General features: G+C 50.7%; 1 protein-coding gene across 3 annotated transcripts in view; it reads right to left on the bottom strand.

Annotated features, from left to right (window-relative positions):
* The window catches only part of HSF2BP (heat shock transcription factor 2 binding protein), a 100,456-nt gene that overhangs the window by 47,720 nt on the left and 37,821 nt on the right, over nucleotides 1-14,915 (bottom strand). For all 3 annotated transcript variants that reach the window (XM_080819773.1, XM_080819775.1, XM_080819774.1), the window contains one exon: nucleotides 12,993-13,110. In XM_080819773.1, coding sequence (XP_080675899.1) covers nucleotides 12,993-13,110 — 118 coding nt within the window. The remainder of the gene's footprint in view (nucleotides 1-12,992; nucleotides 13,111-14,915) is intronic.

Genomic DNA, 14,915 nt, shown 5'->3' with positions numbered 1-14,915 from the left:
GAAACCCTAAAAAACATCTTTCAGGAGAATCAAGGTTATATTCAAACCACCACCAACCAATGTATACCTTAGTACTAGACCACTTCACTGGATGTCAAACACCTCGCGGCTGAAAGCTCTACTGCCTGAGAAAGATTAATACGTAGCAGCTCCGAATCCCAAATGATAGAAACACTGCAGAAGCTCAGATGACCTTTGTTAATATCTGGAAATGCTGCCAACTCTGAGGAAATCGAACATAATCTAAAATTTGTCCTCAAAACGAACTTCCCTCTTCAAAATATTTAACTCTTAACCAAAACCCTAGAAATACGTTATAATTGTCCTTAATGATAACTTTCCTCCTACATAATAAAGCTTTGATTAGAAATGATTGAGAAAACCCAATCACGTTTGGAGATTTCTTTTCAACTGGTATTAAGCTGTTCCTTATGTGAAGGTCTCCAGCCACCCAAGTGCATGGTAACACTTTGTATGACTGTTAGCAACAAAGCAGATATAACCATCGCCCGAAAGTGAATGACTGTATCTCATCTGCTCCTTTAGCATCCTTTGCTGAGCACCTCCTGTGTCTCATGCCTTGGGAAAGCAGAGCTGAAACAGTCTGTGCCATGCAGAAGTTCACCGAGCATGGAAGAGGGAAAGGAACGCACCCACCGAGTGCATTGTGGGGCACTTCCAGAGTCCCCCTCCAAGCTTAGTGTCCTCAGGGTAGTTCTAAGGCACTGCCACAAAGACATTTTGTGGAAAGGTTCCAGAATCATCTTTATAAAATACAGTCTGCGTTCTGACTTTCCCAGACAAGTTCTCTCCTCTTTGGAAACTGGGATTCTGCGGGGGAAAATCAGCCCGCGGGTCCTTAGGATGGTGAATCATCGCTCAACGAGGCTCAGCTCTGCAAATAGAGTGACAACCACTCAGAGCTACATCTGTTCAAAGATGTAACGATGCTAGTTTGGCTATAAAGTATGAATTGGTCTTCTGCAGTGCTCACAAGCTGCTTCTGCAGCAGAGGGCCTGGGAAATTCCACGCGCAGGACTTCTCCCTGACTGAACCCTGCCGATGACCACTGGGACGCCGTCAAGTGGAGGCATAAACCAACAACTTCTTCAAGTAGCAGAGCCAAGTACACCCCAACTCCAGGGGCATTTCTAGAACCTTCCACCTCTATGTGCCTGGGCAAGAAACACCTTTGCAGAGCTGCTATCTTCTCCGGCCGTCCCCGACCATACCCACCATATACTCCCCGGGGCCCTGAACAGTGAAACGTGCCCTGTGGATAACCCATGGCTGGTACAGAGTAAACACATTCCCTTCACAGAGCATGCGTCTCAAGCCCAAATCTGGGGGTGGTGGTGTGCTGAGAACTAGTGGTTTTCATCACTCAGGAATGTGGATAAGCCCTCCCTGACCACCTCCCATGGCTCGCCCTACCAGAGGTCTCCTCTCTCCCGCTCGAAAGCCACCTCAAAACTAGGCCTCCAGCAAACCCATCTGATGACATCTCCAACAGGTCTGACCCTCAGCAGCAGCTAGAACAAGACGCTAAAAGGCCTCTCACGGGCTGTTCGATACGGCTGGTAGAATCGTAACAAAGGGCAGATAATGAAACAATTAATGAGAAAATCAAATACAAAAGAAACAGTGCATACTTAGAAAGGCTGGAAGTTTGCCTGATTCCCGAAATCCAGATCTCCCACATGAAACAGAAGTTTTGTTTGTCCAGCTCTTGAGTGTCAAGGACAAGGGCAAAGCCAGTGTCACGTTACGGCTGGGCGGGGAGAAGTGACACAACAGGAGAGGCTCAGAGTCCACACCAGCTTCAGCGTCAGCACGACGCACAGTGGTCCTCCGCAATCCCAAGGTCACGGTGCAGGCCCAGATGCTGCATGCAGGCCTGGGTGACAAGAACAGACACCAGTGGTGACAGGGGAGCTCCCGATATGGCATGCCCTGACTGCATGGAGGAGAGGTGGCCCTGAAGTCTCCAGCCTCAGCAGGTAGAGCCTGGTCTAGGCCGGCCCAGGCTGCACCCAGGCACCTGAGAGGCTGTGCTGAATCTGAGAACTGCCCACAGCACAGCAGCCCTGGCTGGTGTGGCAGGAAGGAGACCCCCTCGGGGGCCTGGAGGCCAAGGCTTATGAGATACACCACTGGCACACACAGCAGTCCTGCCACCCAGCACAGAGCACCTCAAAAGGCCCAGCCTCGGTGCGTGCGTCTGGCCACCAGATAGTGGAAGTTTCTAGATTTGCAGAGTCTTCCCCCAAAACAAGCAGATAAACCAGGGCAAGTGGGAAATTCTACAGCCCAACGGATAGGACACTGAAAGAGCTCACCGAGGCGAAGCCACAAGAATGTCCCACTTGTTACCCTGTGGGTGTGTCCCACCAAAGAGACGGTCCCAGCTCCCACAGCAGAACCAAGTCTATTCCAAGGCCACCGGCCCGTGGGGACGTCAAGAGAAAGCAAAACGAACAAGGCACCATGAGCCACCCTTTATCCTGGAAAATGTGTCATGTCATGTCATGGTAAACCCAAGGCCCCCCAAGCCTGAGCGGAGCTGGCTGACGGGCCCCGATGAAGCCTGTCACAGCACAACTGGGAGGAAAGGGGCTGAAAAGGAGCCAGCAGAGAGGGGGAATGTGAAAATGCTGGTGCCAGACATGACAACTGAGAAAAACCCCAAGGGCAGCTACTCAAACCAGAGGTGGCAGGACCCCTCACCCAAGGATCCCAGAAGGCCGCAGAGTCCTCTGACACGGGAGAGAAGAAAGTGAGGATGGGCGGGCGCCAGTGAGGCAGCGGTGCTGAGTAAGCTCACCCCAGCCCCGCCTCTGCCCCGGGGAGCAGGAAGGGAAGCCGCTGCTGGGGGCCGTCTGGAACCGGAGGCTGCGAGGGCAAACAGAAACCCCGATGTGCTCCAAAGCGGGATCCCGGTGAGGCGGATGCGAGGGGAAGCCGGGGAGGGCGGCGGGCGGGTCAGGAGGAAGAGGAGTGGCGAGGAGAGGAGCTCTCAGCCAGTTCAGGGGAGGGAGGAGCAGAGGGGAATACGGACCCACGTGCCGCAGCGGGCTCCGCCACCCCGGAGGCTGAGCAAAAGCCAGAACGTGGCTGCGGGACTGGGTGATTCCCAGCAGAGCACACCCGCCTCCGCAGCTGAGAAAGGGAAGCAACCCTGACATCAGGTACTGAGCGAACCATCCACAGACGGGACCGAGCCGTTCACGACCGCAGGGGGTGGTGGGCAGAGGAAGCCACGACCCCGGGGCCTGCTGAGTAGAGGGGAAGCAAGGGTGGACGGGGAGGTCCTGGCTGCTTCAGGTCTGAAGAAGGAAAAGGTTTTATGCAAAGTGGAAAAGAAACAGCTTTTTTAAAGCGGACTTTAAAAATGAAACCCAGGGGGCACCCGGGTAGCTCAGCGGGTGAAGTATCTGCCTTCGGCTGTGGTCATGACCCCAGGGTCTGGGGATCGAGTCCCAAGTCAGGCTCCCAGCTCAGCAGGGAGTCTACCCCTCCCCACCATGCACACACTTGCTCTTTCTCTCATGAATAAATAAAATCTTAAGATTTTATTTATCTTTTCTTAAGAAAGGAAAAAAGCTACGACTTGCAGCTTCCCGTTCTGCGTGTTCAGGAGCTGGAGGCCACCACACCGTCCTAATAAGCAAAAAACTCAACAGGCTGAAAAATCAACAGCTCCTCTTAGATCCCAAGCACCAGGGAGGACACAGGGCAAACTGTTGCCCCCAAGACAAGGAAGGAGAGACGGGTGAGGACAGGGGGTCACAGCTGACTGGGGCAGAGGGCCATGAGCGGAAGCAGGGGCAGGACACCCGAGCGGACCCGGTCAACCTCCAGCGGCTCGGTGTGGACAAGCGTGAGAATTAACACGTCCGAGGGACCCGGTCACGGAGGCCTCCACGACAGTGTGACATGCACCTCCAGGAGCCCACGCAGGCTTCCAGAGCAGGAGCAGGGGGAAAGCACCCGCTCTGAGGCACAGCCGGGTGCTCCGTTCTTCCAACAAGGCCTGCCCTCAGGGAAGGCAGTTGACCAGAGCCTGCCGGACCTAGGGAAAGGAAATAACCAGCACCAGCCCACTCCAGCCATCCTCTCCCACTCAAGGGGGACGGGGCAAGAAAAAACTGCGAAACGCTTGTGAAGTTCAGGGTCCAGAGGCAAAGGCTCACTGGAGGCCTGAGCCCTGATCACGGCACTGCAGCCAGCGTCCCTCCCCCAGCGCCTCACCACCACGGTACAGAGGTTATTTACGGCAGCTCCTTCCACCCAGGTCCTCGTGTCTGGCTATCGAGACAAAAATCACACGACAAAAGGCTACAGGACACACGTGCAGCTAGAGCGCGCACCAGAACCACACGTGGCCGATGTGTCGGAACCGTCAGACCGGGGATTCAGAACAGTCCTGACCGATGTGCTGGAGCTCTGACGGGCAATGCAGACAGCACGCAAGGACAGATGGGCAGACGTAAACGGAGACGGAAATCCTGAGAAAGAACCAGAAAGGAACTCTAGAGTCAAAAACACTGTACAGAGATGAAGACTGCCTTTGATGGGCTCCCTAGTGGACCGGACACGGTGAGAAAGCGTCTCTGTGCTGGAGAACACACCAACGGAAACCCGAAAACCTGCAAGGCAGAGGCACCAAAGATGAAAAACCAGAACTGAATGCGCAAGGACCGTGCGATGCCACGGAAGGTGTGACCTGTGTGCGTGGGAACAGCAGGGGAGAAGCGAGAGGGAAAGCAGCAGACCTCCCTGAAGCAAGAGTGGCTGAGAATTCCCTCAGCTCCGGTCCGACACCGAACCAGCCCCAGGGGCTCTGGGAACGCGAGCAGCGTGAGTGCAAAACTCAACTACGCCTGCGCACGCTGTGTCCAGCTCACTTGCACACAACCACAGACAAGAGTTACAGCAGCTTCTCCTCATCGAGAGCAGAGCGAAATATTTAAAGCGTTGCGAGGGAAAAAACAAAAACACCTAGAATTCTGTATCCAGTGAAATTATCCTTTAAGAAATAAAGGAGAAGGGGGGCGCCTGGGTGGCTCAGTGGGTTAAAGCCTCTGCCTTCGGCTCAGGTCATGATCTCAGGGTCCTGGGATCGAGGCCCCCCCGCCCCTGCCCCTGCTCAGCAGGGAGCCTGCTTCCTCCTCTCTCTCTGCCTGCTTCTCTGCCTACTTGTGATCTCTGTCTGTCACATAAAAGAAATAAAGGAGAAGGCCACCTTCGTAGCTCAGTCAGCTGAGCACCTGCCTTCAGCTCAGGTCATGATCTCAGGGTCCTGGGATCAAGCCCCACATCAGGCTCCCTGCTCAGTGGGGAGCCTGCTTCTCCCTCTGCCTCTCCCCTGCTTGTGCTCACTCTCTCTTTCTCTGACAAATAAATAAAATCTTTTAAAAAATGAAGGAGAGATGAAAACTTTCTTAGACAACAACTGGGATTTGTTGCCTGTAACCCTGTCTTGCAAGAAATGTTAAAAGCTCTTTAGAGAAAAGGAGCATAAGTCAGAATTCAAATCTACTTAAAAAAAAGAAAGAGGTCGAAGAAGGAGTAAGTGAAGGACAAGTAAAAACTTGCTTTTCTTCTTCTCACTCGATCAGCAGTTCACTCAAAGTAACAGCTGCGACGGCCATCAACGGTCACAGCCTGCAGGTGAGGAAACGCGCGGCAGCAGAGACCCGAGGCAGGGAGGCAGGGATCATGATGACCGCAACCGTGTGACCAGAAGGCCCTCCTACCACCCGGGGGCGGGCACAGCGTTGTCTGAAAGTGGAAGTGTATTCCTTCTAAAGGTTCTGTGAGCTGTAGGGCAGCAATGAAAACCAGTGAAAAAGTAGTTCAGCTGATTTGCTACGAAAGGAGAGAAAACGGAACCATATAAAATGCTCAATGAAAACCCTGTGAAGCAGAAAAAGAGGGGAAGAAAGAATCAGGACAAAGACCAAGGGCAGCAAATCGAGAAGAGTCACAAGTGTGGTCGTTGTGAGTCCAACGGTATCTGTCACCACCATGACCGTCAATGGTCCACAGGCCCCCAGGGAAGGACTGACTGTCAGATCGGATCAAAGACACAGTTCAGCTGTACATAGTCCACGAGAACCCACTTTAAATATAAAGATAAATACAGAGTAAAAATAAATGGATGAAGAAAGACATGCCGTGTTGATGCTAATGAGAAGGGGGAGTTGCTTTATTAACTTCAGACACAGCAACTTAGGAACAAATTTAGTGACCAGGGATAAAGAACGGATTTACATGATAACAAGAGGGTCAATCCTTCCAGCAGATATAACGATCCTTAACACATATACACCTGACAACAGAGCATCAAACTATGTGAGGCAAAGGGTGATAGAATTGCTAGCAGAAATAGATGAATCTGCTATTATGATTAGAGACTTTACCATTACTCAGACCACAGTGGAATTCAACCAGAAACCAGTAACAGAAAGGTAACTGGAAAATCCCTAAATAACTTGGAGATTAAACAACACACTGCTAGACAACACATGGACCAAAGAAGACGTCTCAGGAGAAATTTAAAAATATTTCGAACTAAATGAAAATGAAAATACAACTTATCAAAATTTGTGGGATGCAGCTAAAGCAGTGCCCAGAGGGCAATGTATAGTACTGGATATACATTAGGAAAAAGAAAGATATAAAATCAATCATCTAGGTTTCCACCTCAGGAAACCACAAAAAAGAAAAATTAAGTCCATAATAAGCAGAAGAAATAAGAATTAAAGCAGAAATCAATGAAATTGAATACAGGTACCAACCACTAGGGAAAAAAAAGATCAAGAAAACCAAAAGCTGTTTCTTTGAAAAGTACTTGACAGAGGACACATATTACTAACATCAGAAACGAGAAAAGAGACATCACTACAGATCCCACAGAAATGGAAAGGATAATAACCAAATACCAGGAACAGCTCAGTGGACAACCTGGGTGAAATGGACTTGTTCCTTGAGAGACACAATCTGCCAAAACTCACACACGGAGGAACAGATCATCTGTATAGGCCTCTATCTATTAACGAAATTGAGTCAATACTTGATAACCTTCCAAAACAGAAAACACCAGGCCCAGATGGGTTCACTGGTGAATTCTACCAAATAGTTAAAGGAGAAATTATACCAATTCTCTATAATCTCTTTCAGAGGACAGAAGCAGAGAATATTTCCTAACTCATTCTATGAGAACAGCATTACCCAAATACCAAAAACATGAAGACAAAAAAACTATAGGCCAATACCTCTCATGAACACAGATCCAAAAATCCTCAACAAAATATTAACGAATTGAATCTCAAGAAGCATATCTAGAATTATATACCATGACCAAGTGACATTTATCCTAGGTATGCAAGGCTGGCTCAATATTTGAAAATCGATTAATGTAATCCATCACATCAACAGGCTAAAAAGAAAAATCACAAAATCATTATCAATAGATGCAGAAAAAGCACTTGATATAAAACAACACCCGTTCATGATAAAACTCCTGGTAAACTAGGAATGGTTAATTGGACAAACTTGATAAACTGGTTTCAGCTCAGATTATGATCTCAGGTCACGATCTCAGGGCTGTGAGACTGAGCCCTGCGATGGCTGCCACGCTGGGCACAGAGCCTGCCATGGAGGACAGGAGAAGACAGGAAAGGACAGGACAGGAAAGGAAAGGATGAAAGATAGATTGGGGTGCCTGGGTGGCTCAGTTGGCTAAGCCTCCAACTTTTAGTTTTGGCTCAGGTCATGATCTCAGGGTCATGAGATTGAGCCCTGCATGGGGGGTGCTCAGCAAGGACTCTGCTTCTTTCCATCCCCCCGTGACCCTCCCCTGCTTTCACACACACACATGCATGCTCTCTCACTCTCTAATAAATAAACCTTTAAAAAAAAAAGGTATACAGATTGGAAAGAAAGAAATAAAACTGTCTTTGTCCACAGATGACATAATCGTCTATGCAGACAATCTAAAAGAATCAACCAAAAAACCCTCCTAGAACCAGTAAGATTATAGGAAGGTTTCAGGATGCCAGGTAACCATACAAAAGTCAAGTGGTTTCCTATATACCAACAATGTACCTGATTGGGTGATTATGAGATTATGACGTGTCAATGACATTAAAAATGCAATACCACTCACCTTGGCATCCCCTAAAAATTAAGTACTCAGGTATATATCTAACAAGATATGTATAAGACCTATATGAAGAAAACCAGAAAGCTCTGATGAACCAAATAACTAAATAAGTGGAAGATGGAAAGAAAGGCAGATGGGAGGGAAGGGAAGGAAGACAGACAAACAGACTGGGGCCTCAGAGTGGCACAGTTGGTCAAATGTTCAACCCTCGGTTTTAGCTCAGGTCATGATCTCAGGGTCGTGACATCCAACCCCATGTCAGGCTCCGGGCTCAGTGAGGAGCCTGCTGGGGTTTTTCTCCCCCTCTCCCTCTGTCCCTCCGCTCTTTCTCACTCAAATAAATAAATCTTAAAGAAAGGAAGGAAGGAAGAGAAAGGGAAGGGAAGTAAGAAAAGAAAAGACGGATAGATGGATTCCACTTTTATGGGCCGGAAGATTCCACATTGCCAAGACGTCCGCTCTCCCCAACTGGATCGGCAGATGCATGAGTCGAAATCCCAGCAGGTTACTCTGGGGATCAGCAAACTGACTGTAAGGTTCCGTGCAGAGGCAGAGAGCCAGAAGAGCCGACACAGCACAAGCAGGGCTGGAGGACCAACCCGGCCTGGCTTCAGGCCTCACCGTGAAGCTACAGGGGTCGAAACAGCATGGTACCAGTGACAGAAACAACAAAGAGATGAATGGAACAGAGCAGAGCTCAGTAACAGACCCGCACAAACACAGCCAGCGGACGCCGGACAAAGAAACAAAGGCAACACGAGGAAGCGAAGATGATCGCTTCAACGAGTGGCACTGGTACAACCAGACGTCTGCGCGTACGAAAATGAACCCAGATGCCAACCTTACGTGCACCACAGAACTACGTCAACGTGTGTTGCAGACCCCAACGTAAAATGCAAAACTGTAAAGCTACCAGGGAATAATATCAGAGAACATCTGCGCCCCATACCGTGACGCCTGTTTTGTAGCCACAACCCCGAGCCCCGTGAAAGAAGTCACTGATAAGCTGGATGTCATCAAAATTAAAAACCTGAGCTCCGTGAAAGACCGTGCCAGGAAAGTAAGAAGCCAAGCCACGAACTGGGAGAAAATATTTGTAGAAGACACATCTGATAGAGGAAAGTCATCCAAAATACACAAAGAACTCTTAAAACTCAAAGCCATGGGAAGACACCGACGGGCCGTGAGCGCATGTCACTGAGTGACAGGAGCCGGTCTGAGAAGGCTGCATCCCGTGTGATCCCAGTGACAGGACTCACTGGCAAGGCACAGCGGTGGGGCCGGTGACGGGTCAGCAGTTGCCAAGGGTGGTGGGGGAGGAAGGAGGAACCGGTAGAACACGACAGATTTCTAGGGCAGTGGAAACACCGTATGTTACCGGCCTGATGAATGTATGTCATAACAGAGCGGTCCAAGCAGACCAAATGTACACACTAAGAGTAAATGCTCTTTACTCTTACTATAGTATAACTACAGTAAGTAGTTAATACTAGTACTAGTATAGTTAATACTAGTAGTTAGTACTAGTACTAGTATACTCTTTACTCTTATAAGTAAAGTCTTCTGGTGATTATACTACAGTCTTCGGGTGATTATGAGATTATGACGTGTCAATGCAGGCTCACCGCTGGCAGAAAAAATTCTGGTGAGTGATGTTGATGGTGGGAAAAGACTACGTGGGGGGGAGGCAGAGGGAACATGGAAAATCTTTGTATCTTCCTCTAAATTTTGTTGTGAAACTAAAAGTGCTCGAAAGAAATCAAGTCTTTTTTTAAAATTCCCTATCTCCGGGTCTGAGGCACCCAGACTGCTGAAAATGAGCAGCCTTTGCTCCCAGAGATGAAAAGGGAAGAGCCAAGTTACAGTCCAGAGAGCGAGGGGCCAAAAAGAGAAGTTGCCTTGCAGTGCAAGAAACGTCCTGGTTCCAGAGGACCCAGGTCGGGCGTGAGCGGCGAAGAAAACCACGGCCGAGCGGCCTGCAAATCTGAAGGCGGCCAGAGACCGGGACGGCAGGAGAGCCACTTGGGGACGGCGAATGCCGAGGTCCCAGGTGGGGTTTGAGGCGAGCGGTCCATAGGCGGGCTCTGCTCCCTGGCAGACGGAAAACAGCCAAGCAGGTAAGCAGACGTCTCCGCATGCAAGTCTGTGCATCTCCCACTGCAGGACAGGGGCTGCCGAGGAAGCAAGCACGGGCCCCGCGCGCCGGAACCACAGGCACTAGGAGAGACGCAGCCCCACACAAAGCCTCGCCTCGGAAGCGGAGCAGCGGGCGAAGCGGCCCCGCAAACCCTGACCTCGCACAGACCGCAGAGCGGGAGAGACGACCGTGCGGTATCCAGAACACGTACGAAACCACAACCCGTCGGGAGAGACACAACCCAGCAGACGCGAACAGGTAATTCACGGGAACAACACCGTTATAGACCTGCCCCTTGCTGGTAACGTCCACCCAGAGACAGGCAGGCAGATCTAGAGAACAGTCTTTCCAAGAGGGGAACAGAGAACGGAAGCGCCGAGGAGGGGTGGGGGGCCCAACACCGCTCTCTGCGTCCGGCTCCTGGAGCGGCGCTCGCACGGGCGGGCGAGGAGGAGTTTGCCACAGATGCTCCCTGCACTGCGCCGCGTGAGCGGTAAAGCCTGAAAATAACCCAGTGCCCGTCAGTCGGGGATAAGACAATCCAACTGTTACACATTTTCCCATGCGGGACACTTGAAAGGAATTAACTAGAGCCACAGACGCAGGTGTGAACACATACGCAGAAGTGCAGGAGTCACGCGCCGCGTGGAGCAGACTGCTCACGGACACGTATCTGTTGGTAGAAAATATCAGAACAGACTCGAGAATCTGCTTCCAGATAAGGCGGGAGCCACAGCCCGCCCTCTGCTTCGGCCGAGCGCCGCTAAGCATTCTGAACAGAAAGCACGGAGCAGCTCCGTGAAACCCCAGACAGGCAAACCCGAGCAAACAGGCGGACCGGGAAGTCCGAATTCCGAGAGCAGCGACGGCCAGCGAGTTCACCCTCCGGCCCCCGAGGCCGGGGGTGGCACTGATGCACCGGGCACCGTTGAGGCGGGGGCGCCGGGAAAGGGCTCTGCGGAGCGCGGGGCCCCCAACGTCACCCCAGCTGTGTGGGAGGAAATCGTCCCCGGCCCTGGAAGCTGCAGAAGTGCAGGACGCGGTGGGGCGTGCAGAACCCCAGCACGCCAGGCGAAGGGGAAACCCAGTCCCCGGCCCGCGGCGGGGAGTTCAGCGATCAGGCAGGTGACCCCACGAGGCTGTTCAGAAGCCCTGGCCTCACGCCAGGCGCCGCGCATGGGAGTCTAGTCACAAGCAGCATATCCCAGCCTGGGGAGGAAACGGCCGGCGATGAGCCAGATGTCAGGCAGGTACGGGTGGCACCAGAAGGCAGTTCTGAAGCCGGAAGTGACCCAAAAGGCTGGTCAGAGCTTGGGATGGGAACCCAACCAGGCTGACTGCCTGCTCAGATAAAAACGTTACGTTCTCCACAGTTTCAGCAATAGCCGGGGTCTCCCCATATTCAAATGTCCACGCTACAACCCCAAATTACTCAGCACATGAAGAAATGGGAAAAATCCCAACTCACAAGGGAAAAGACAACCAAGAGACACCAGGCCAGGATGACAGAGACTTTAAAAAAGCTACTAGAGGGTGCCTGGGTGGCTCAGTGAGTTAAAGCCTCTGCCTTCGGCTCAGGTCATGATCTCAGCGTCCTGGGATCGAGCCCCACATCGGGCTCTCTGCTCAGCGGGATGCCTGCTTCTCCCTCTCTCTCTGTCTGCCTCTCTGCCTACTTGTGACCTCTGTCTGTCAAATAAATAAATAAAATCTTAAAAAAAAAAAAAAAAGCTACTAGAAACAATGTTCCAAGGAGGAAAAGCTGCCACTCAGAATGAACAGTGTGGTGGACAGAAGCCTAAAATGGCCCGATATCTCCTGCCCTAGTCCCCGGGGCTGGACGCAGAGCGAAACACCCTGGTTGTGGTAAGTTCTACTGCGGACAGTGACGGCAAACGTAACAGACGTAACCCATCAAGGGACTCGGAGTCCATCAAGAGGGAGTTCATCGCATGATCCCTAACTTACACCCATGAGCCCATCAAAAGCACCGCATTCTCTCCGGCTGGTAGAAGAGGAAGACCGAGAGCTTCTCAGTGTAGGAAGGACTCAGTGAGCTCCCGGAGCTTGGAGACAGGTGGCTCGTGTGATAGAAATTCAGTGAGCCCGGAAGCTAGAAAAGCGGCACGTGACAGCCAGAAGGACCTACAAGGGCAGGGGACTGGATTCGCCGGCAACCTGAACGTTCCTACAAGCCTCCCGCCTGGAGCTTCTGGAAAAGAGCCAGTCAACACCGTGACTCTGGCCAGAGACCCTCATCATAGACAAGGGTAAGCCCCACCGGACTCCAACCTACAGAACCGAGAAGGACGTGTTGTTTGAACCACCAGGTTTTCCCCCAGCAGAAACCCAATGCAGATTTCGGTACCTGGCTGTAGGGCACGGCTGTCACAAACACCTCCAAGCTCACTGTGGGGCAATTAACAGAACCCTGAAGCGTCACATAATAGCATCTGGGGCTCGCTGACTGCTCTAACGGGTGAGAATATTCTTTTCACTTCTTAGGAGTTTTCTGAAACAGTAGTGAATAAAGAACGCATCCCTTAATTCTCCACGTCACGTGTTTCCTCTGCTTCTTTGGAACTGTTGCCAAATTAGCTGTGTTTACTTGCAAAAGAAGCCCAATCAGCAAATTCTAACTATTAAGTAAATAAACACGAGCTTTTTAATACCATCCACCGTACACTTTGAGTTTGGTGCACTGTCCCGGCCGCAGGTCCCCCAGAAGCTGCAGCACGGTGTCCAACAGAGCCCGGCTTGAGTTAACCAAGAATTCTCGACCACATGCAATGGCGGCCACATCTGCAACAGAAAGATAAGACGGAGCATCAGAATCACTGTTCCTTCAGAGCTGGGAAAGCCTGCCTGAGGTAGAGTGTTTTTTGCTCTTGGTCTCCTAACAGACCTACTGAAAATGCAGACTAGCCCTCGAGGTACTACCAAACAGGGCCATCCGGGGAGCTGACAGCTCAGAGAGTAACTGACAGGCACAACAGTCACCAAGACGCTGAGTAACGTCCCCCGTGCTTAGCAGACGCCTCGTCAGGGGAACCGAGCTCGGGATCTAAGTATGTCTGCGACCTGACCTCAACAGCTCTGGGCAGGCAGGGTTCACACGGAAGGAGCACGCATACGACTCCATTGGGGACCAAACACACTGAAATCCATTTTCAACCCTGGGAGTGAAAGCGTAATGACTCTGAACCACAGTAGCAAACTGAAATCATGAGATCAAAAAAGAATATGACCACTAATCCTGGAAAAGCTCTTTTCTAAATTTTACATCCTTTTGTGGGCCGGCAAGTATCCCGTTTCTGCAGGCCGGAGGCCCTGATGAAACCAGGTAATCCCACCGGCCCCCGCTGGAATTCCAAGGCCGCGGCTCATGCCGGCTCTGTCAATGCTAGCGAACACCCGTCCGGCCACATCAGCGCTCCCAGCATATTTGTGTATGTGTTGCTGAGACTTTTCTTTAGCTAGGTCTAACAATAAAGCATGATTCACAGTGACTAAAATTGCCAGCTCAGACGACCAGGCCAAACTTGGAGAGAAGCAGGGCAGCGGCAGCCTTGGCCACCCCCTGGCCCCGACGGGCTGCTTCCCGTAATCCACGGGTAAACGCGGCGTCTCAGGTGATTCTCACAGATATCCTTCACTAGTTTCAGGGACTTTTCTTCTGTTTTCAGTTTGCTGTTAATTATCAAGAATGGAGGATAAAACTAAATAAATAAATAAATAAATAAATAAAAATAAAGAATGGGGGGATGAACTTTATCACTTATTTGTTCCGCCCGTGATTGACTATAATCTGACGACGAACATAAAATTTCATCTGTGCTACCAGATCAGCTTCATGGCATCCGTCCTGGACACTCCTCTTCATTTTTGTCTATCCGGACAAAGAAGAATCAAGAGCGTGATCATCAAGTCTCTTAACCCGAACAGATTTTTCCCCACTTCTGCTTGCCTTTCCAGCAAATTCTGCTTCCTAAATGGTGCAGTGTTATTTGGTATGTAATTTCACAAGAGCTATAACTTTGCTGAAGACGGGACCCTTCACTGACATGAACTTGCCTTCTTTGTTCAATTTGAACCTGACCATCATATTTTCTAGTATATGACACACTCTAGTTTTAGCAAAGAAATATTTGCAAGGAAATGCGACCTTCAAGTATTTGGCATCAAAAATTGATAGAAAGTCATTTGAAGACAGTTTTTCAGAGGAAAGTGTTCTTCGTGTAGCTATAGTAGACCACCTCCTGGAAACCCCACAGAAAAACCTACATCTAGCCACATCCTTCGTTTCCAGAGATGACTTACCCACAAACCAGGCTTCCACACAAACCCTATGTTGTCCCTGCCCTGTGACTCGTGTGACTGGCAGAACACAGCAGAACCAACATCGTGTGACTTTCAAGGCATCTACCTTGGTCTCTTGCCACTTTCTCTGGAGGCCTAGAGTCGCTAAGGAAGAAATCGAACCATGCTGAGGCTGCCCGATGCAAAGACCATAGCCAGCACACACCACGAGAAGCCGAGACTAAAGGGGAGAGAGACCCCCGGCCTGCGAGCCCCCCGCAGCTCGACCCCTCTGTACTGTGAGCCGC

The sequence above is a fragment of the Martes martes genome (assembly GCF_963455335.1).
Source record: "Martes martes genome assembly, chromosome: 1".
Classification (NCBI taxonomy): Eukaryota; Metazoa; Chordata; class Mammalia; order Carnivora; family Mustelidae; genus Martes; species Martes martes.
This window is presented reverse-complemented; position numbering and strand designations above follow the sequence as displayed.